The 24,037-nt window shown below is 41.9% G+C and overlaps 1 protein-coding gene across 2 annotated transcripts in view; it reads right to left on the bottom strand.

The window, feature by feature from the left end:
• The window catches only part of NMT2 (N-myristoyltransferase 2), a 32,186-nt gene extending 8,388 nt beyond the window's left edge, over positions 1-23,798 (bottom strand). Inside the window, exons 1-9 of one of the 2 annotated variants that reach the window (XM_048061859.2) lie at positions 23,654-23,778; positions 15,730-15,865; positions 10,485-10,629; positions 7,893-8,011; positions 7,697-7,788; positions 7,474-7,590; positions 6,614-6,784; positions 4,592-4,700; positions 786-956 (exon numbers count right to left, since the gene is read on the bottom strand). In XM_048061859.2, the coding sequence (XP_047917816.2) occupies positions 786-956; positions 4,592-4,700; positions 6,614-6,784; positions 7,474-7,590; positions 7,697-7,788; positions 7,893-8,011; positions 10,485-10,629; positions 15,730-15,865; positions 23,654-23,763 (1,170 nt within the window). In that variant the 5' untranslated portion in view covers positions 23,764-23,778. Of the gene's footprint in view, positions 1-785; positions 957-4,591; positions 4,701-6,613; positions 6,785-7,473; positions 7,591-7,696; positions 7,789-7,892; positions 8,012-10,484; positions 10,630-15,729; positions 15,866-23,653 lie in introns of both variants that reach the window. The other variant, XM_066991676.1, reaches the window with a different exon arrangement.
• Between the last annotated feature and the right edge of the window lie 239 nt (positions 23,799-24,037).

Genomic DNA, 24,037 nt, shown 5'->3' with positions numbered 1-24,037 from the left:
AATTGTCCCATCCCTCAGGCCAATTCTGGTGCTCGTAGACTCTTCTGTAGGTTTCTGGGCTTGAATTCACAGAAGACAAAAACCAACCCCAACTTTCTTTTTCCAGCTGGGTAAAAGAAGGGGAAGGTGGGAAGGAGAGAGGCAATAAATTAAGTTAGACTATGGAAGAGTCCATTGTACATTAGATCCACTGCAGAGGAAGTAGAAAAAATATTTTACTGAATCAGACTATAATAAAAAAAACAACACACAATTCCCACAAATTAGCAGGTGCCCCTAAAAACTGTTTTTAAAGAATTTGGCAGAAACTTATCCAACAGCTTAGGGAATGATACTGAATTCAAATCAAATCCTTTCATCAGTCGTTCAATCTTTGTGTTTGTTTGTTTGTTTTAAGAAAAGCAGATTTGAAGACTGTTACTTACTACCATGTCACATCTCCAGAGAAGCAAAGGTGAGTAGGGGGTACATGCAAGGTGTGGGAAGATTGTTTTTAAAACATGGAAATATTACAGCAAAGAACCTTACAAGACAGTGCTATTTTGAGATTTGAAAATTCTTCTATAAAATATCCTGTTATAAGAGAGCTCCAGTTTATCACATCCAAACAAGCATTTTCTCACTACGAGAATGCAATACAAAGAACAAAATTTGGAATCGTGACAGCAAATCCCAACTACAGCATGTTTTTCATTCTGTCAGCATTTTATAAACTTGATGCTGATGTGAACTTTCACAAATGGCATTCATGTTTACATTCCTGAGGTAGTTAGAGAGTGCTTTACCTCTACTACAAAAGTGTCGATAATATGATCCCGAGGCAGGAACCAGTGGGCCACCTCTTCTTCATCCATCACAGGAGCAAGATTAAACTGCTTCAAGTAAGTGTTGATTAATTCTTGTACTGCTTTAGTATCTTTTTGTTCCATTGGTCTCAAACCTGAAGTCTTTGTGGCCTTATTGTAACAAAGAAAAATAAACGTTAAGATGTTGAAAGGAAAATTGCACACACAGCAAGGGCTGGAAATAGGTTGCAGAGTCATTCCACTTGCTATAATGCATTCATTATTAGCCTACTTTACCCCAGCCACCTAATTCATTACACTATTTTACAGACTGCTTTCAATCAGAATTCCTCTTCTTCTAATTATTGAGGCAGTCTGGGGCACTTCAGTCTTTATATTCCGTTATTGAAACACCTTCATTTCTCCAGAGAAGGAGATGCTACTGCCAACAGCCTAGACTTCATACATTTTGTATTCTTTTTTTTTTTTTTTTTGCAGGTCAGTCTTTATTTCATGTCTTCTTCTAAGCTACCTAGAGCCCAGATACAGAAACAAAACAAAGTAACTTGCATATCAGAAGCTAATCTGAAGACAAGAACACTTCTAATTCAAGTTTACAAAAATTAGTCAAGCTATAAACCAAAGTCAACTGATAATGTTTAATTAGAAATCTTTTAACACAAAATTCCACCTATTCTTAATGCTTGCAAACTCACTTGCCAACTCAAGTTTCTGTACAGACTCAACTGCAGTTATGTTAACAAGAAAGCTCCTGGTAACTTCAAGCTTTCTGAAATTATAAAAGTTACTGTATTTCAACAAATACTGCAGTTCACTTGACTGTGAACATCAGAAGAGGGGGAAAAAAAAAGCTTTCCAATACTCTGAAATTAAGGTTTAAACAAACAGAGGTGGCTAAAGTTTTCTCCCCAATTTTTATTAGCTTTCCTGAGTATTTCCTTGGAGGGAGAGAAGGCTCATTTTCTTTCAGAGCTCATTTATCCTGCTTCATCTGAGCCACATACTTGGGCATGTACCACATTAATCACAGCAAAGTCAATTGCAAGAGCAGCCAGGTAGTGGCTTGATTACTGGAAGCCTGAAATTAGTGTAACTGATTATGCCCTGCTCCATGGGAGCTATTCTGGGGGAGGTCTTTATTCACACACTCTGGAATTCAGCTGCCAAATGAAAAATCAAGGCACATTTTGCCACCTCCGTGTGCTGGGTCTAATTTTCCTCCTTTCCTGCACAGCCTGGGACTATGGTTTGGATCCACAACAGCACATCTTCTGGTGTTTTAAACGCCCTGAATCCTTAAGGGTATTCACTTGATTTGCCAGCATGACTCTTCCTATGTTGAATTTTGTTCATAACCTCCCTATGAATGACAATATGAAACATTAATTTGTTCCCTTCGAACCTTCCTCTCTCTTCTACAGTTGTATACAGAAGCACAAAAGGAGAAAAAGCAGCTGGGCTGCAACATCTTTATTCCCCAGCAACACTCAGAATGGCCACACCTAAATGATTATTTGTAGTCCCAGAAGTGAAGAAAAGGGCACAGAACTGGGCTAAATTTCCACTCCACACACCAAGCTGCACAGGGCACGTACCCATGTGAGTATCCTAGCTCAGGAGCTCAGTCAGGAAAAGACATACAAAGACACCACGTTCCTGCCCTTATTCTAAATCCATCCAAATTTTATCCCCCTCACTGTTCAAGAGATTAGAGACTTAAACCCCCCCCACATTTTTTTTTTAAACTAATATATCTATAGATATATACAGAAACACAGCCTTCAGTGGGGGTGATATTTTACTAACGTAATTACTGCACTTCCTTTATTATTTCTGAAAACCTATTCAGTTCATACTGTTTGCGTGATTAGGATTGATTAATTCCTCTTAAAGGGAGATGAGCTCCCAGTGGCAATGACATTCCAAGGACTCTACGAAAAGAGGTCAGAATGCCAGAAACAGTGTTTGGTGCTGAGGGATATTAAGGTGGTGGTAAAGAATTCAAAAAGCTTTTGTTTTAGGACAGTTTGGCCTGAACGAACCAGTTTGTCTGACATAACTGATAACAGCCTAAGACTGAGGATAAATATTCACAAAAGCACTTAAACCTTTCCACTGAAAAAGAAACTCCAAAAAAATTAAAGCACAACAACTAAACAGAAGACATTAGCAAAAAGATTATATCTTTATTTTCCATGGAAGAATCTCCCAAGGCCCATCTAAAAATAAACAAAGGTGTAAACAACTGAGGTGCACAGAGTCCTAAGGCACTTGTTTTAAAGTTGATTTTCGAAGCACCTATTTTCTATTTGGACATCTCTCTATAATATATAAGAGTTGTATTTTCTGAATAATAGTGTATCTTAGTTTTCCATAATTTGTTTTTGTGTTGCAATTTGGGTTTTACACTAAAGGAAGATGATCAAGGTACAACTGCTCTGGTTTCTAATGACTCTCTGTAGTTACACTTTTTTGTTCCGTAAGATCCTTATCCTATTCTTTAAATTATTCTTGTCCTGCATTGTTTCCCTGAGAAACAGTACTGGACTTGCCAGTGAAGCCTACATTTGAAATTGTCCACTGGACTTTTAAAAATGTCTTCAGATTTGATGAAACCTATATTTAGTTCTCCAAGATTAAAACCTAATTAATTTGGTTATTAATGCTTAAGCTCTGAAAACTGCTGCCTTGCACACAAGGGAGAAGCTGTATGTGCAGACACAGGGAGCACGCAGGCAGCAGAGGAAACAAGTCTCACTGACAGCAGATGTTGAGAGCAAGACATGGCAGGGGCTTTACACTAAGGAGTGCTTAAAGTGTTACTCAGATGTACCAGAAACAAAGCCTGCAGCATCACGTTAAGTATAACCAACAGAAATAATTCCCCAAAGTCAGATAAATCATTACAAAGTACATTATTAAAAAAAAAAAGTATTTTTTTTAGCCCAGAGGGAGGGTTTATATACATAAAAAGGTTTACTGATGTGGCACTGGTCCAAAGGATAGCCTGCAATCCCTCCAAAGAGAAAGGCTGCATTTACAAGCAAAGAAATTGCTTTCAATCATATAGCTTAGACTACCTTCTATAGCCTGTTACAGCAATGAGATTTTTTGATAGTGCATCTCAGACTACTTACAGTGACTTGCCCTGTAGAGGAAATGCATCCTAAGGCTTTTAGCCAGCCTAGCTATTAGCTGCAAATATGGAAAAAATATTTTTAACTAACCTTGCTATGCCAGAACATTTTTTTTGGCCTGACCATGCAAATAACAGCACACAACATTCTGAGGCAGCTTTTGCTGAGCTCATTGCAGAAGAACAATGTTCTCTGACATACAAGAAAAAGCTTGAAGAAAAAAAGAAAAATCAACCAATTCCACTGTACTCAACCAACTTTTGAACGGACTTTTCCAAGAATTTTAAGACATGAGCTGTTAATTTTCTACTCCAGTAATTTTCTGTCAGATTAATCACACTTAGAATAATCTTACGCATCTTCAACTCGATCTCACACATTAATAAAGTCAAGGTTTCTGAATTTATTTACTTTTCTAAAGGCTTTTGAGCCATTTATATTCTCTATACACAAACCCACACTTCCAGCAATAGTCTCTTCTGTCTAGTGTGGCCCTTATTTCTGGTTGGTGAAAAAAAATGGATTTTCCTATGCCCTGCATGCACTGCCTGCCTTTCCACACCAAAGCCTGCGCTGTCAGAAACAGATGGAAGGTTATTTCGAGCCTCACAATAACTGTGGGGATTCTCTAGAAGACATACTGCTTACATCAGGAAGTCTGTAGAGCTTCATTGTTCTTTGTAGAGTCATGTTTCTACTCAAATGTGAAAATTTCACCTCCACCAATTTTCTGGGATTCAGTGACCGATGCCAATACCTGGAAATAAAATTCATGAGATTAGGTAGTGTTTTAAGTGTCAGATTTACTTGTATCTATTTCTTTAATTTCTTGCACTGCTCCTCCTCTCCAGATTTGTTTCCTAGCAAGCCTGTACCAATGTCTGTAAGAGGCTTGTGCAAACAAACCCCACCAAAAACAAAACAAACTAAAAAAGGGAAAGCTACATTTAAGCAATAGCTTTTAAACAAGCCTACAATCACTGTATTTTGGATCCAAGCAAATTATGGAACAAGTAAACACAGGGCTAAACATTTCAGTACCTGCCACAGCCCTGACAATCTCACCATACTTACATCATAACATTTATTTTCTTAACAGACAGATCCCTCTCTGCTTGTGTCTCTAAGCAGCTTGTTGAAGGGCCTCTTCTAGGAGATCACTGTGCAGCAGCACATCCCTGGTTACTCTAGCACAGCATGACTTTTTATCCGTCCTTACCTACAGGAACTTGTAGGATCTTTGCTGTTGCTACATACAAACACGATTTCAAATCAAAAGGCTCATAAATCATTTCAAATCAAAAGGTTCATAAACGAGCACTCTGTTTTCAGAAGGATAATGCTGAAACAGAACTTCTCCCTGCACAAATAAAATCCACTCCAAGCAAATGAAATTATACTTCGTTACATACAACTCTTTTCACATGATAGTTTTCCCATCTTTATCAAATGCCGATCAAGTCCTCCTTTCTCCAGGAAAGATGAAAGCACTTCAAAAAAGAAAATCATACAATTCCCAGAAACCCTCTGCCATCTTTGGCAAGCAACCAGGTCAACAGGGAAGTGTCCCAGCTGGGAAGCAGGCCACTTGAAAAACACAGGTATACAATGCTGCCATTGCTAGCATGGCTTCCACCAGAAGGTCAACAGAGGTGTCTATTAATCTATTTGAGGTACAATAAACAAACCCAAAATTAGATTTTAGTCTGAGAAGATGTTTTATCCAAGGCACTGAGGGAAAAAAAGAAACCAAGGAAACCTCACATGCACTTGGGCTTTTAGGTTAGATTCAACTCCACAGCATTCTATTTCTTTTAATTTTATGCTCTTACAAGTGGTTCATGTGGCAAGGTTTTGGTACTGAGGAGCTGCAGTGGTGGCCTTTATTAGAGGAGCCCAGAAGCTGCCCCATGCTAGATAAGAGCCAGAGCTCCAAAAAGGACCTGCCACTGGCTAAAGCTGAGCCAGTGAGCAATGTTGGTTGCACCTCTGTGAGAGCAGATTTAAGAAAGGGAAAAAAAAACTGCTGTGCAATAGCAGCTGGAAGACAGGAGTGAGAACCAGCCCTGCAGACCCCAAGGCCAGTGAAGAAGGAGGGCAGGAGGTGCTCCAGGCATGCAGCAGCAGTTCCCCTGCGGCCTGTGGAGAGGCCCCTGGTGGAGCAGGCTGTCCCCCTGCAGCCCATGGGTCCCACACGGAGCAGATCTCCACGCTGCAGCCCGTGGAGGAGCCCCCAGTGGAGCAGGTGGATGTGGCCTGGAGGAGGCTGCGGCCCATGGAGAGCCCCTGCAGGAGCAGGCCCCAGACCGGAGCTGCAGCTCGTGGAGAGGAGAAGAGGGTAGGTGGAAGAAAAGGTATTTTCAGTTTGCCTTTAGTTCTCACTGCTCTAGTCTGCTATCAGTAAGCAGTAAGTTACATTAATCTCCCTTGTGCTGAATCTTTTGCCCACAACAATAACTGGCGAGTGATCTCCCTGTCCTTATTTCAACCCACAAGCTTTTTAAATCATATTTTCTCCCCTTGTCCTTTTGAGGAGGGGGAACAAGAGGGTAGTGTGGTGGAGCTGAGCTACCTACCAGTGTGAAACCACCACAATAGCCAATTACACAGAATGCTCTTAAAAATGACTGCTACAGGAACCAACGTTATTATGAACATCACCTAGGTTACCTGCAAGTAGCCACAGGTTTGGGGAGTACCACGCCAGCAGTGTAAACAGCCTGAAAAATTCCTTCCAGGTTTACTCTTCTGGTTATTTCCCGAATCAGTACAGGTGCTACCCGTTTAGATCTCAGTTTCTTATGGACACACAGAAAATTGATTTCTACCATTTTCTTCACACTAAAAAAGAGATTAAATAGTGAAAAAAATAAAAAACCAGTAACAAACAACTGCCCCTGCATATTGCATATTTTTAAATGCATAATTTAAGTTTTCCATGTTGTAACAGAAGGACTTGAGGTAAAAATATATCAGCCTGTGACAAACTACATCTGCAGCAAATACTAATCTATGATACTGTGACATTGGTGGCAAACCATACAATATACAAGCAGTGTCTAAGGTGTTGGTGATACTCCACTTTCAGACCTTTATCAAGACTTAACCAATTACCTAAGATCCTGAAAGACATCCAAGAACATGCTAAGTGGTATCATAATACTTCATGATCGTCAGCATACGACTATCTGGCCAAGGAAGGTCAGCTGACTAGGTACCCTTTAAATAAATAAAATGGCATAGAAAATTCATCTGTATCATCCATCAGTAAGAAGATTCCTTAAATATTTATTGCTGGTTTTCACTGTAAGGATGCCACAAGCTTTTGGAAAATAAGCAAACAAACAAACCAAAAAAAGACCCCACAACCCCAATTAAAAATCTCTGCTATATGCAAAGGATTTTTCTTTCTCTCTATGGTCAGTGAACCTCTTTCTCTCTGCAAGTTCTCCATGGCAATGGATGCCATTTTAAGCTTTGTTTCATGGTGTTATTCTTTTTCAAATAATAAAAGTAATGGTGCATTTTACCTGTCATAAATACGAATATTTGCAGGGATGGCACTTATGAATCCTACCAGTTTTTTGTTTGAAGACACTCTAACACCACAGTGCCATTGGGGTAACCAGCCCGGAGGACGTAGCGCCCTAGAATTGATGACAGAAATAATTACAAATTACTGCCTAAGAAGATGTAATAAAAACAATCTTCTTTGCATTCCAGCCAGAACAGAATATGGAACTTTCTACTCACCACAGAAGAAATTCAGGTGAATAATCAAACCTAAACATATTATCATCATCTTCTACGTAATTCTCATTTAACAGTGTGTATAATTCCTTTAGCTGAAAACACATGTAGGAAGAAAAAAATCAAAAGATTTATCCACACACATCAGTGAGAATATACTTCAGTGACTTTAAGATACATATAAAATTGTTTTACTTACAACTTCAGCATTGCTAAGATCCAACGTGTCCCACATAAAACCCTGTGGCAAAGAATATGGCTCTAGACGGACATTGTCCTTATCTGGTTCAATTGCACCATGTGAAGTTATAACTTCATCTTTTTGGGAAGGAGGAAAGCAAGAGGGGAGAAAAAGAAACAAAGAAAGAAAGAAACAAAAAACAGTTACACTGCTAGCTTCCCAATCAGTTCTCAAAAACTGTATTTAACTCACATCATATCTTTTCTCAGAATTATGTGACAGGAACATGAAGCTTTTAAAAATCCTTAAAAAATTGTATTATTAGCTTATGCTACTTCTCAGTTCTTAAAGATTGGATTCAGACTAAGTACTACTTCATCAGAATATCTGTAGCCAGGTACAGAACTACTCTACCTCAACTGATGCCCAGTATTTCATAACACACGGCGCCAATTTATCAGCACATGCACAGCACTTAACCAGCTATGAAATCCCCGGTCTCATCAAGAGAAATGTGTTGTACCGACAGCTACCAAACTATGGCTCGGATCCTGTTTTCAGCTGACTTGAACAGACCTGAGCTCAACAGTACTACTACTCAGGAGCAACAACACGGCAAAGGCAGGGCTTTTAAGGGATGCTGGAGAAATATCAAATTTATTCCTGAAATCATACATGAAAACGTGCTTTCTCCTCTTCCCTTAATTTACAACTCCAGCGATTCAGTATATAACAACTAGCTGTAAATAGAAACTGGTGCTCTTTAGAGCTCTACTCTTTAGAGCAGCACCTGCCAAACACAGTACGTACTTCTCCCAAGTGATGCCCAGTCCTGACAAACAGTTATGGCCCATTGTCCAGTTTGGGAGGTCATCATTACACAAATTCTGGAAGTAACAACCACCTAAGTGCTACTGCCACTACATGGCAGACTTGACCTAATATTATATACCAAAGGATCTACTGCTAACAACCTTAACTATAAGGCAGACAGATTCTGAATGCAAAGATCACTACAGCTACTTCTTGTATCAACAGATTTTTTCCACCTGAACATACCCAGCATGTCAAAGAGTGAAGACTTCTCATTATGCTCATTCAGCAGCTAAAATAATTAAAAAAAATAAAAAAGATTCAACAACAAAAATCAAGAAGCAATTCACAAAGACCGCTGAACGGGACCTCTGCCAGCCAACTGCAAAGTGTATTTCTACTGAAGAGCCCTAACCAACCATTTTTAGAGCCAATCTCTTGGTCCTTTTAGGCTGGCAAGGGACGGATTCATCTCTAGAGAGCTGCTTCAGGATATAATGACCACCCTGAACTGAAGCTCTGGAAACGCTGTGCACACACTTGAACTGGCTCTGAAAAAAACTTAGTTATAGCAAGAGTATTTCTTGATTTATGCATTAACTTTTTTTGACTAGGCTCTTCTAGCAAGGCAAGACTACTGTCACAATTACTATCATTAGTTTAGAGAGATGTCTGTCCAGAGAAGAACCAGGGCAGGTCAGTTCAATCCAGTGGAAAGCATTGCAGCAGGGATGCTGCTCTGGACTTCTCCATGCAAGGAAGTCAGGGGAAATATGATCACTGTGGATTAAGCTACAGAAATGGATTAATTTGAAATGCTGCCTGTGAAGACAGAGAGCAGAGTGGTCCTGTGCTTTATACTTTACCTTATTTCTGCTTATTCTACACCAGTCTCCAATGCCATGGAGACAAACCTTCAGAACAGAACAGACAGCTGTTCTGTGGCTGACAGCTTCTGTGCTGAGACTGTTTTATCTGTGGGTCCCCAAACTCAGGGGGTTGGGCACTGCAGAGCTAGAACAGCTTAACTTAAAGATAGTGAAGAGGGAAGAAGGTGGCGTAGAAAACTGGAAGAAACAAGAGTCAGCAGCTGTCTTCTCCAGTACAGACTAAGATTTACCCACTGTGTGTAAACAGGAGATCAGATCAGTATAGAAGAAGTGATCTGATAAATTCCTCCCAAAGTTAAAGGCAAGGAGAGGTCACATCACAATCTCACTTGGCACCAAGAACAAAGAAGGGATGCAGAACGTATGCCTTCAAGGTAGTATAGCGTACATTGTGGAAGAAACAGGTGAACAAAGAGCAGTAAAAATTGTCATGCATGAGAGAGGTACCATTATCCACTTAAAGCTGCAGGAAAACACTGTAACCTGCAACACTATCTCTGTAAAAGCAAATATATCTATAGAAAAAAAAAATCAGAGAAAAGCAAAGTTTACTCTCGTCACCACTTGACTGATTTCTTATCTTCCCTGAAGTGGAAAAGACTTTCATGTTCTGTTGTTTGAGAGTTTAGACCTAAAATATATAAAAGAATGCTACTGCAACAGCATTTCCCATTTTAACAGAGAACATCAGAATAAGATTCATTAACACGGTGTTCTGTTGCATATTTGTTTAGGGGCAAGAACTCTCCTAGAGAAATCAGGAGTTCCATATAAACAACACAAAAGATTAAGGAACCCTACTGCATGCAGTTCAACTTAATACCCATTTTAGGGAAGGTGACACACAGCTGGTACAAGCTCTGTTAGTGATCAGTAAGATCGCATGCCCAGGCCCCGTTCAACTTACTAAGTTTAGGTACAGGTTGCGTATCCCAAAACTGGTATTTACGTTTGGTAGCCTCATCAATGTTCTTTGCAGGACCTTGGCATGCAGAGAGCAGCTCCATCGCTCTCTGGATGTCTTGAAGTTTCTGCATTGGAATGGCTGGATTCTGCACAAACAGAAGAGGAAGCTTATTGGGTATGTTTACTTTGAACAAGCTGAACAAATGTGTTCATTTAGTTTATTCTTACGTATTCTTTCACATACTCTTCTCATCACAGTTAGCTTCAGTATAACCTTCAGCAGCAGGACAGAAGGATAGGTGGGAAACAGACAGGCAGCTTCACAAAATCCTTAAAAGCTTTTAGTGGTATTTGCATTTAACCATCAAACTTCAGTGTTTACAATATAAATACTGCAGCATTAAGGCAGGGTACCCATATAATAATAAAATGCTTTTTATATTCCCCTCCTAATGGTAAAATAGAATAAACAGCATAAAGCAGATCAGCTTAGGTATCTAACAATCGTAATATACTACACAGATATTTGAAGATGTACTTTATATATACACTGTCAAACTTCACTTAAATTCAGTATGGCTCAATATTTTGGTTATGATGTTGCTGCAAATATCCACTTTTTAACCTTAGTTATATTGTATATACCTTCTATTAACTCACAGATTTTACCCTAGGTAGCATACTGTATTGTACGATATATAAGAATTAACTATCTTCCCATTAACGCCAACCATGCCAACACTCACAGCAAAAGACTTTAACTTATGGAAGCAGACTTAAAATAAACCAACCTTCTATTTAAAGGTAGAATAATCTTTCTGGAGAAGTTATCTGAAAAGCATAAAACCTCAGGCTAAACGTTTCTGAACTAAGCTCCTAAATCCTTACTTTTGAGCATTCTGACTCAGTACAACTGGAATGAGAATTTTACCTGCGTATGAAATTGCAGAGGAATCATGGTAATAGACTTCTAAATGTAAGGGTTATTTCTCTCTCACTCCCTTCATCCTTCCCTGTCACTCATTTAAAAATCATCTCCCAAGTGGTAAGTCCTGTTCTGAGGCATGCTAACAGCATGCTTATGCTCAGGTTTTCCCAGACTTTGCAGTGGAATAAATATATTTGATGGAATAGTCTCAAATGGATTGGAAAATGTTAAGCATTTCTGGACAGAGATTTCAAGCCAGATATTTTTATTTATTTTTTGCTGAGTATCAGCGGATCACTGCTTCAGTATTTCGCTTTCTATCTAGGATTTGTGTGTTGAAAATCCACCATAAACCACATGTAATAATGACATTAAAGCTTCATTTGGATGTGCAGCTGCCTTCAGTGTCCTCAGTCAGACGGAGTGACTCCCTGCCTGTAGCTCAATCAGGCCATCATTTTCTATTTTTAATAAATACTTGTACTCTCTAAACATAATGCAATTTCTTTCACTAATTTAAATACAGCTAAATTTGACATGCAAGCACGCATTAAACATCCATCATTGAGTAGTTGTGAACTAACATATCCACACACTTTCAAGTAATTCAACACACTAGATCACTGCTATTGCAGCATAAAGAAAACACTCTAAGATCCAAGTTATAGTGACTTTGGATGCTTTTCTCAACTAAAAATCAATATGCCTGTTACCCACTGGCCTGATACAAACACTTCTAATGCTGCTAGATAAATTCTGAACTCTTATCAGTAAGGCAGCAAGATTTATTTTTCTTGACATACTACAAATTATTTTGTGTTTTGGATGGTTTTTTTTTTAAAGTCTAATATTTTTTCTACATTAAGAAGAAAACAGAAGATCTAAAAAAGATATTAAGTTCTAAAAGGATCTTACACATGTAAAGTAAAAGTTCATGTTTTGGTACTGAACATGACATGGCTAGGGACATCTGGAGAAATCCCCTTTCCTCTCAGCCTCTTGAGAAAAGTAACCTATATCACTGTAACTTGGATCTTAGAACAGAGTGTTTTTTTTTTTTTTAAGAGAAGTTTCTTGAGAAGTTGAAAGGAAACCCTTTCGGCCTCTTTCAATGGAAAGCAAGAAATACCTACATGAACTTCAACATGAATGAAAAATAGTCACAATTTTGTTTATTCCAGTGTAAAGGAAGAAAATCCACGCAGCACAAGAAGCCCCCGTAAGGCACTGTTGTGCAACAGGGCTGAGGTTTGCCTTGTGGCAGAGCCTTTGAGGCTCCCATTACCCACAGCAGTAGGGAGAGTTAGGGACCACTCAGCAAAACGGACGTGCACAAGCTGTTAAGATTAGGCGGGATGCATCTGAGGGTGCTGAGTGTGCCAACCGATGTTACTGTCACTCTCTATCAAGTTTGAAAGGTTAAAGCAATTGGTGGATGTTTCTTATGACTGGAAGAAGGGAAACATCACACATCTTCAAGAGGACTTTGAGAACTCAAGGGTCAATCCTGTTTACGATGTGCATGGAGAGCTTTCTCTGCAAGCTCACAGGTGATTCCTAGCTGGGAAGAATGGTTGAAGTGCTGGCCTCCAGAGCTGCCATTCCAAGCAACCTCGACATGCTGAAGGCAGGAACTTCAGGAAGTTTAAAACGTCAAATGCAAAGTCCTGCATCTGGAGTGCAAAAAGCCCGTGCAATGGCAGAGGGCAGCGCTGACTTGCCAGCACACAGCTTTGCTGAAGAGAACTTGGGAGGCCCTGCTGGGCAGAACTGAACATGAGCCAACGGTCTGCTCTCACAGCAAAGAAAGCCAGCTGCACGCTCGGTTGTACCAGCGAGACCAGACAGCAAGTCTTCCCCGGTATCTGTCACCCTCAGATCACACCACACAGCTTTGGGTTCCCCATTACAGCAAAAGTATTGACATAGTGGAGTGAATTCAATAGAAGGCCGCCAAGATGGTTAGGGGGCTGAAGCACACAACACACAAGGAGAAGCTTTGAGCTCCTGCTTTGTTCAGCATGAAAAAGGTGGCTGAACAAATACTAAAGGAGCAGGAAAGATCTTATTGCTGCCTAATGGGAGGATGTAAAGAAGATTGAGCCAAGTCTTTTTGAAGTGGCATGATAGAACAAGAAAAAATGGACACAAGTTGAAAAAGAGAAAGTTCCATTTAGATATAAGGATTTGTTGTTAAGTTGAAAAAGAGAAAGTTCCATTTAGATATAAGGATTTGTTGTTATTTTAACCACACGAGTGATCAAACACTGGAATAGCTGGCCCACAGAGGTTGTGGAGTCTCCAGCCTTGGAGACCTAACAAACCCATCTAGGCCTGAGCAACCTGATCTAATTGGATCTAATCTAAGCAGAAGGCTGGTCTACAGAACTCCTGAGGTCCCTTCCAAGCAAAGTTATTTTATCGCTATATATTGTGCAGGCCACTGGTGACTACAATAATTACTCTTAGTACCAGAGATCTGGCAAGTTTATTTGTGCCAATGTGGGAAATCTACATCCCTGAGGCTTGTAATGAGGGGAGAGCTCAAAAGGTCTTGTGGGATGGGCGGGGAAGGTCACCTGAAGCTCACAACGCTAACAAGCATTTATTGCTGTAGTTACACTCATGCCAGTGTGAAAAAAGTCCAGTATCATAAATGAGAGTGCTGGTGTGTTTGCAACTACAGAAAAGAAGCCGCCGTGTAAGGACAGTAGAACAGTTTAGTTGCCTACAGCCTGAAAGATGTAAAGCATCCCTTGTATGCCTGTAGAAGAGAAAACCAACATTGCTAACAAACTGGCTAAACTTCTGATAGTAGAATACTCACTCAATGCACCACTCTAAGTATGCAACTTAGAACAAGGATAAGTTTCCACGCTTGCAAAATGCAGTACACGCCAGAGAAATGGTGTGCAAGACTGCAAGGCGCTGACAGCTAAAGTCTTGCACGTGTAATCAAAACCGTGAAGTAGCTTCCTTTTAACGCAGTTAGAAGTAACAACAAATTTGGTCAGCAGGGAATCAAGGAACTCCCAAGATACTGCAAAAATGTACTATATCTTAGTATTAAAACTGACCTCACTCCAGCTATAAAAGAGTGCGATATTACTTGGCTGTTGCTTGCAAATAACCTTGCATTAGCAATTCATGCCGTGTACCTTATAGAAAAACAATATCAAAATGCATAGTGAGATCAGAAAGCATGTGAGATCTCCATGTATTTCAGAATGTCCCCCGGGGCAAGCGTGCCCATTCAAAGCAATGGGTGTGACACAGAGAAGATCCAGAGGGACAACACAAAACCTATCAGTATGTTAACAAAACAGAACACAACTGCTTTCTGAAAATTAGTTGGTAACACCAATGTACTTGACTAGTCTTGCAGGATTAATAGCACTACTGGTACAACAGCATAACTTTCTCCACATTAATCTGATAAAGCAAACGTAACTACTTCAACATGCTCAGTGGTCCATGAACTTTCCTATCACCATGTTATAAGCTCTGTTCTCAGGCTCAGATTTCTCTGGAAATAAAAGCTGTATGTTAAAAAAAAGCCATCGGGGCATATTACTCACCATTTTGTTTGAAGCTGGTAGTCAAAAGCACGCAAAGCCCACAAAGGTTGCACATCCCCTTATGCAATTTACATTCTTACTTACAGCAGAGGCATTGCAGATGGCAAAAAGATTCTTCAGCCTGTATCTCCACGATAAATATTACTGCATTTTATGTAAGAAGACATGTTGCTTGTTTGCCCAAGTGAGCCTAGTTAACAAAGTAGGTACACCTCAGATAAGAATTTCCCTAAAGACTCAAATGTGGGTTTGACTGGGCATTGGATTTTATGTATGTGTGTATGTATGCGTGTGTGTGTGTGTGTAAAATGCGAGAAACTGGCGTATGCAGAATACAGTTGCCCTTACTTACTTGCCCTTCCCTCCTCCTGCTGATGCTTGCCACGAAATAGCATCATGCTGTACAAGTGAAACTGCACTAAGCCATGCTAGGTGGTGGCGATTCATCAAACACAAACTACACTTAAAAGCATTACCACTGCAGATTAAGGCTCTCTTCTACAAAGCCTGAATTCAAACCGCTGTTACAGCATGCTGTGGTTACAAGGACTCTCCAGCTAACTTCAGAGAGTTGGCCAACACCAGGACTTACACCTTGCTTCTGCCTCTATTCAGGATAGAGTTGCCTAATTCAGACACATGTTAAGGTAGCACTTCCAACTCACTTTGACAAAAAACAACACACAAATTAAAATCAAAACGGAAAGCACGCACAAACTGAAACAGAACAAGGCTCTCACTTTCGAAGGCTGCTGAATTTTAATCTCCTGGGAGTCAGATGCAGAATCTGATTTGGTGCCTCCAGAATTTGGTTTCTCCTTTTTTCTCTTCTGTTTCTTTTTCTTCTTCTTCGCTCCCAAATCCCCTCCAGGACTTCTGCCAGAAATTCAGAGAATGTGCAGTGAGAAAAATCAATACCACCAAGCTTAAAATTCATAAAGACTAAATATGGAAAAACCAGCAGTGTTATGTGAAAAATCTAACAGCAGTTTGAATCTGAAGAAAAGGCAGGGCAAAGGAAGAAGGGGGGCGTGGGAGGGGGGGAACTGAGAGTGCACTGACAAAATGCTTCCTGCAAGTGCCTTCTAAGTTGTTTTACAGTCAGAGCCCTGCACAAGCAGACGTTTTGACACAATGGTACGAAATTGTGATATACTGCAATAGCCAACGCTCTCCTTGATGTTATTACTCAGCTCAAACAAGAAATGGTCATTCCTATATATAAGGCAGGAGGCTCATCAGCCTAATGAGGTGTGGTATTTAGCAAGAACCATTTTGCACAAAAAAATGGGGCCAAAGACTTCGATCAAGAAAGGCGCATTATGGTGCTGTATGCAGCAGAGTAAGAATTCCCTTACACTTCCAAAAGTGATCACTTGCTTAAGTTTCACAGTGTAGGGACAGGTAAAAACTCCATGCCTCTGTGACCGTAAACACCGGCTGCCCCATTCCCCATACAGTCTGCTCTGAGTTGGGGTGCAATTTCCCAGAGAGAAGGCATTTAGAAACAAAAATTCAACTGAGCTTGAAGGTAAACTCAAGAAAGTGTAGGAACCAAGGGAAGCAACTTCCTCAGGAATTCAGTAACTATTAACAGCCTGATATTTATTCTCCTTGATGCTCAACCATCAGGGACATCTGAATCCGGTTTTGATTGGATTCTTCTTGTTCTGCTTTCAGGGAATTTTATTTCTAATATCTAGTGATTAAAGTCTTGTGTGAAATCTCTGTAAGAAACACCACAAAGTGATCCAAACATTTGTACTTTAAAATGATCAGTACAATGGTGTCAACCTCAAAGAAAAAAACAAAAACAAAACAAACCAAGTGTACACTGCGCTTGTAGGTTCCGACATATTAGGGCTATTGATAACGAAACTCCTTTTTTTCTTTAAGAGATTCTAATTTAGCAAATAATCAAGATATGGAATCAAGATTAGATTAGAATTTGCAAAGTGTGGGAGGTGTTGGCAGCTCTCAGACGGAAGGCAAACACGGAGGGAATGACTCAGTTAACACCGAGTCCTCCTCGAGAGGCTTAGCGCCCAGCCACCATGCACACAGCACGGAGCTCAGGGCAGATGTTAGGGCCTGGGGGGCCCGGACATTTTTGCAGTGGAAAATTAAAAAAAAGTCAAAGAAACAAAACATCGCTTATTTTAATTTTGAAATGGCACTGGCAAAACAAAAGAAAGAATAACGTAGCAAGGTGATTAAGATCGACACGCTTGCAAGGGCTGTGGTTTTTTAGCCACGACACGCTCGCTTTCACGACTACAGCGCCCCGTGTCTTGGCATCTATACCTAGTCAGCGCCAAAGTCAGTAAGAAAATAACCAAAATTCCAACCTGGAAGCCAAAAGCCTGCAATTAATCAAGCATTTAACTAAACAAAGACTCATTTTGTGGCATCATTACTGTTCTCTAAGAAAGATCAACCTTGACAAGAAGGTAACACTCACATCAGATTAAGTCATGTTCCCGCAGAGTTAAGAGTTATAAATTCGGGACCTTCTGGGATCGGACCCAAGGAGTTACTCAAAAGACAACAGTGTAGTAGTAGACCAAACACACAGGGGAGAAAAGAAAATCTGGAGTATTTACTCTGCAGAAACAAAAGGTTGAGTTGTCTAAGTGAGGCAGACAGAAAGCTGCCTGTTGTACGGCGGCAGTACTGCTTTAACACGTAGATGACTGTTAACAGCTTCTAAAGTCTCAGTTTGAAATAATCAAATTTTAATCTGTTTGAAGGCCCGTATACCAAGCTGACACTTGTACAGAATCTAAACAACGAACAGACCCAGATGTCTGACAAGAGGTTATAAATATGAGACAGTAAAAAAAATAAAAGAACGCATATATATATATATATATATATATATATAAAATAATAATTGCACAAAACCTAACTCTTCCAGGACTTCATCACCTCTGGCAAAACTGAAACAAAAATACTGGAGAAAGTGATTTCACCTTTGTTAAAATTCATTTACTGGGATACCACTTAGTTTTCTTGAACTGTCCATAAACTTTTGCCTTTCCCTCCACCATCTCCCGTGCGCTGCAGAGATGTTGCCACCAGCTGCGTGTGCCCAGGGGGATGGATCCACATCGGACTCAGTGCCAGGGCAGCAGTGCTGGGACAAGCTGCTGCAAACGCTGCTCCTCGCTCTGCAGGAGCCAGCCCTGCTCACACCGCCGGGGTAATTCTGCTCCCTGGGATTACCTGGGGGTCAATGGCTTGTTTAGTTTGGTTCAATAACGAATGACTGTACTAAAAAAATAAATAAATACAAAATCTGGCAGCTAAGGAGAAAAAGCAGCTTTGCCAAGCTGAACTAATGTTATCCCCAGTTAAACTGTACTTTTACCAGGATCATCTTAGTTTGTTCTTTGACCAGCTCAAGGCTATTTCTATTTCATATAGAAATGCACATTTTTTAGGTGAGAGAGAGAGAAGACAGGACTAAATTGTTATAAAAGATGAATGGTATTTATCACTCATGTTTTTAAATCTAGTTGAAGTTGGGGAGAGCAAACAGGCATTTTTTATTTATTTTTTTATTCGAAACTCCAGCTGTGAAATAAATAAAAGCAAATTAGCTAAGTGTGTTTGAAACTTCCTTGAATAACCTCCCCCCTTGTCTTTCCCTGACCATTTCTACACCGCGTACCTTCCCAAACCCCAGACCTCAGCTTACGACCTTCAGTTTTAGAGCTTCCACATCGCCTCTTACGAAATAAACACCTACATCTTCTGCCTGACAGGGTACCCAGGGACTGTTCAGAGCAATTATTCATAGGCAATCTGTTGCTCATGTCAGTCCTTTATTGCTGTTATAGTCCACAGAAAGTGAAAAGTGCATTGAAAGGGAGATCCATTCGTCCTTCAGCTCTTTGGGCACACCTGCAGCTGAGATCTGGCAGCGCAGAAACTCCGACTGAGCAAACAGGCTTGTCCAACACAAGTTACAACCAGAGACACCAAGTGAATTAGGGCAAAAGCAAAAATGAAAGTTCTCAGTATTTTTGCTCCATCTCACACTCTGCCTTGAAAAGAACCGAAAGGTTTTAAAGCCGGGAGTATGGCTGGGAAGGGAGGAAGTTTGTTGCTTAATATTTAGTAATTGCGCCGGGCGTGATGGCACAAAGGAGATGCAAAGGTAACAAGATTAGTAGCAAAGACTCCTATTAAAGCTTTTCTTTTAATTAAACATTCTTCCGTGCTGACTAAGATCTGAGTTCTTGTCAGTTCGTATACACCTATCTGACACGAAATACATCTCACTCTTAGAGGCTAGAAAAAATTACTTTCGCAGCTTGATGAAAGCTGACCTTCAAGCATGAAATCGTGTTTCTAACCAGCCCGCCAGCACCGAAGCGGTGCAGGTCCGCTGGGACAGGGGGCACCTCGCGGGGGAAGGAGGAAGAGGACACGCAACTCCCCGCGATGCTATCTCGAGCTGCCAGGCCAGGAAACACACATTTTCATACAGATGAACACACCTGCCCCAGCCCAGCCTGCCACGCAGACCGCAGCTGGTTATACTGAGAGAAACGTTCGGCAGTAGGCCCGGGGGAGATCTGTCAGCCGCGCAGAGACGCGCTCGTACCAGGAGCATTTTACTGACAGGAGGCCGAGCCCACACGCTGAGGCGTACCTAAGTACGGACGCGGACTTGGGTATTTTTAACTGCATCCACGATGACGATTTTGTCATTCTGATGAATAAGAAAGCCGTGAGGCCCGCACGGAAGTAACGTGAAAATCGATCTGCAGCTGAAGCAGAAGAAGAGTCAGGAGACCTCCCTCTGTCCCAAAAAGATTAAAAGGTTTAACCCCGCCACAGAAACAGGCCGTGGGTACATCTTTCAGAAAGTTACTCAGGCCCACATTTTGATGATCTTGTCTGCAAGTTACAAATATAAGCCCGTGATCCCACCCACATACCTTTCCACTTATGTACACACATCTGGTGTTTTGCATAAATGTGAAAAAAGACTTTTGCCTCTCCCAATATGTGCCTTTTTTTAAAAAAAACTTAAAAATGGGGATACTACTGCATCTGAGGAGCGTGCACAGGCCGAGACACAACCTGTGTGGAGCCCTGAACACGAGTATGGAAAGCTCAGATGGAAGAATTGGGAGAGCCTCAGAGGTACGCTGCCCAGGTGGCCACACCGCCTCAGCTCCCTCCTTTCCTATTTGGGGTCATCTTTCCCCCGCAGATCTTTCAGTGTTATTTTAATTGTCTTTTTGGACACCAAATACTGCTTTAGCAGAAACAGCTTTTTTGTAATGTCAACATCTGTTTTAAATTACACGGAGTGGCAATTTCAAGTTCGCAATTTCTCAAATTTAAAACCCAACACGTATTTCTGATGTTTATTTTTAAGTTGCAAAGGCCTAGGACTGCATGGTTAGGGTTTCTCTTTCCTTCACGGTATATTTCGTCTCTCTATGAGTAAGTGAGGTTGCAAAACTACATTTCTGAAGGTGCTATATAGATCTTCTTGATCATAAAAAGCGTATCTCACGTATTTGGGCAAGACTCCAACAAATTTCAATGTAGTATTATTTATAGTAGGGCTGCCCTTGGTTCATACATAAAATGGAGGCTTAGGTGCAAAGGGCTTTCCCACCCCTGTATTAGGTCACCAGCATTTTGAAAGAATAATAAAGTCCCGACCCCAAAAACTTATTATATGTCCTTCAAATTTCACTGTTAAAACTAGCATTACTAACAGCCTTTCTGGACTAAGACTTCCTTCGCGTATACTCCAGTACTTGGAAACACAAGCTTCTTCAGCATGAAAATCTAGTAGCGGTGTCTTAAAAGCAAACCCAGTAGATATTCCCCAAAGCTTTGCGTGTTTCCCCTGCCTCCTCCTTCAAGTTTGTAAGGCTGCACTCCAAGATTTCAATCTAGCATGTTAAAACTGAGCACTGCCTCCAGTACCTTAAAAATATATTAGACGTGTATATATATATATATATATATATATGCACACAAGTAGTGCTGTTTAGAAAGTTGCAATGGAGTACGCTACGAACACATTCAAAGTAAATCATTGGGAGCAGGGGGAAGAATTGTTTAAAGGTCACACTTTTTCCTCATCTGTTTACTAAATATTCTCTGCCCAAAGCCTTTCTGCCATAGAGCAGAAGGAGCTACTTAGAATGAATGGAAAAGCCTTACAAAACCAGGCTCAGCAGGGTAGGTTCAGGTGCAATAAGTACTTATTTTTCTACATACACACTAACTAAGCTATTTTGTAAACACTTTATTATGAAACAGAACAAGTACAGCATAACGCACCAGGCAAGAACAAACTGCAGACAGGAGAACAGCAATATGAGTCACACAACATACATAATCCTGCATCTAAAAAACAGGACCAGAAACAGAGGACAAAGACATTCGTCAGTCGAGAGTTATAAGCTGGTATTTGCTGCTGCAGACAATCAGTGCTCAAGCACCAAAACAAAAAAAGTCATACATATATATATAGATACTTACCACATTTACTGTGTTCAGTATTAGAAGGACACATTAAGAAACAGTTTGGAAGTAACTTCATCGACAAAGCAATCCTGTTAGAGACTGACACTCAACACATACTCTACCTCCTTATAAAAGAGCACAGGTAAAGATAGCACAAGATTAAATATTGATCGGCACAAATGGAGACCATTCAGAATTTAGCAAGCCAGTTGGCACAGTCACAGTTTTAAGTTGTAAGACTGCTTATAAATTGCTTCAGTGTATAAAGCCTAATCTAAAACTCAAAGCAAACTTTAAAGCCACCTCCAAAATGAAGATACTATAACAAGGAGAAAAAGGGTACTAATATAGGCTCCTATTACTATGGGTTAGTTTCCCCTGATTGAGAGTAGGACTTCAGATAGCGTTTTGCTGGAGTGTAAGACTTATCTTTTCCTTTGATGGAATTTGTTTGAATACTTCAGCCTGCAGACGAATTGTAGCAAACAAGATTCTCATAGACTACACAAGAAAACAAAATACAGTAATTCAGAAGTCAAGATCAAGATATTAGACTTCATGCATCAAAAACATCACAGAAAACTAATACTTAGAGGCTTTTCTCTACTGCAAAGGTCTGCCACTAATGTCATCAAATTTTGTATTACTTGGAAGCATTCACTTCCTAATTCAAAGGAGGATAAAGCAGCTTCTTTGAAATACTCATTAAAACACATTTAGCACTTTCAATAAAAACAAGCTTTGCAGAGAGCAGCATACAGCCTGCAGCTCCAGGTGTCCCACAAAGCTCAGCGAGACCCCAGTCGGAGCGCAGCAGCAGCCCAAGAGCACGCAGGAACGCAACTCTTTGTTCCACGGCCGCTGCCTGGGCGCTGCTTCTGCACCCGCCGCCCAGAGCACAGGGCCACAGACCGGCTACGCTGCACAGGGCAACTACAGCTCGGTCACCAGAGCTGACAGAAGAAGAAACTGCAGTAGGAATGAAATGGGAATGAATCCTAGACAGCCATTACCCAGCTAACAGTCTGGCCTGGCACGTCTTCGTCTGCGAAGAGCGATGAATAATCATCCTCTGCTCTTAGTGGTGTTACTTTTACGTATTTGGGAATCATCGACTGTAGCGCATTCATGCAAACAAATATAACAAAAGCACCGAGACAATTAAACGCTATTTTGCTCCATTTTAGTATTCAAGGATTCTATTAGTGTAATTATTTTTAACAAATATTTTCACGTGTGTGCCGTGAACGTGCCGACAGAGTGGCGGGCACGGAAGTTTTCCTTTTCCTGCCTTTTACAGAAGTCAGTCCCCCAAGTCTCTGGGATTTTCCTGCCACATTTAAGATGCAGCGCTGCTTGTTGCCAAGCAAATCCTAGGGGCAGGAGACAACAAACAGCTTACATCTTCAAACATCAATCACCTACAGAAACGCTCTCAACCAAATGAATCAGAAATTCACGAGGAAGGTATTTGTGTAGCGGCGTACAAATTAACCTATTTTGGGTTACTCCAGCCACTCCTAGTTGAGACAACAAAGCGTTTCCTTCACCACCGTGTTTTCTAACCCCCCAAAAAGGGGGGAAAGCGCACTGAAACGAAACCAATTTTTAATATACGTTCCCTTCCCCATAGCCCCGAGCTGCAGCAGTGCCAGATACACGGTGTGTCCAGACGGAGCCACCCGGCCGGGAGCTGCGCCCGGTGCCCGGGCAGCGGCCACAGGCCCGGCCCGCTGCGGGGAGACGGGGCCGCAACGGGCCCGGCGGCGCCGGCTCCGCTCCGGTGCGGCACACGCTGTGCCCCCCGCCGCCGGCGTTCCGCTTGGGACAATGGGGAGCTGAGGAGGAGGAGGAGGGGTGTCCGTCCACCCACCCACCCATCCGTCTGTCCACCCACCCACCCGGAGGCAGTGTGGCGGGGTGCCTGGCAGGGCCCCGGGCCGGGGCAGACGCGGGGCTGCAGCGCACGTTTCGCCCTGGAGCTCCGCGGCCGAGCCGGGGGTGCCTCCTGAAGACCCCCAGGCCCCAACGCACAGCCCCGAAATCCTGAAAAATCGCCATAAACAACAGCCGGGAGGGAGGGAGGCAGCCCCCGTGGCCGCCGCCGCGCAGCCCTCGGCGGAGCGAGCTATGCCCGGCCGCCCCCCGGCGCGCCCCTACCCCTTGGCGTGCTCGGCCTCCTCCTCATTGTCGCCGTCTATGCCGCAGGTGTCCTGGTCATCCAGCTCCAGGCTCTGCTGGCTGGCCGCAGACTCGCTGTCCTCCGCCATCACGGGGGAAGGAGGGAGGGGAGGAGGCGGGGAGCCTATGAAAGGAACCGGGGCGCACGGCGGAGGCGGCCCGGCCGAGCTCCCCCTAGCTGCCGTCCTCCCCGTGCTCCGCGGCGAGGCGGGGGCCGCCGGGGCTGGGGGGGGCCCAGCCGCCCTGTGCCTGCCTCGTAGGAGGCATCGGTCCGGGCCCCGGAGCCTCCCGGGTGCTGGGGGGCTTTGCCTGGCTCTGTCGGGACGGGGTCTGACAGGAGAATGGGGCTGGAGGCGGCCGCCA

This window comes from Anser cygnoides, chromosome 2, assembly GCF_040182565.1.
Source record: "Anser cygnoides isolate HZ-2024a breed goose chromosome 2, Taihu_goose_T2T_genome, whole genome shotgun sequence".
Classification (NCBI taxonomy): Eukaryota; Metazoa; Chordata; class Aves; order Anseriformes; family Anatidae; genus Anser; species Anser cygnoides.
Note: the sequence above shows the minus strand (reverse complement) of the source record. Positions and strands in the feature narration are given on the sequence as shown.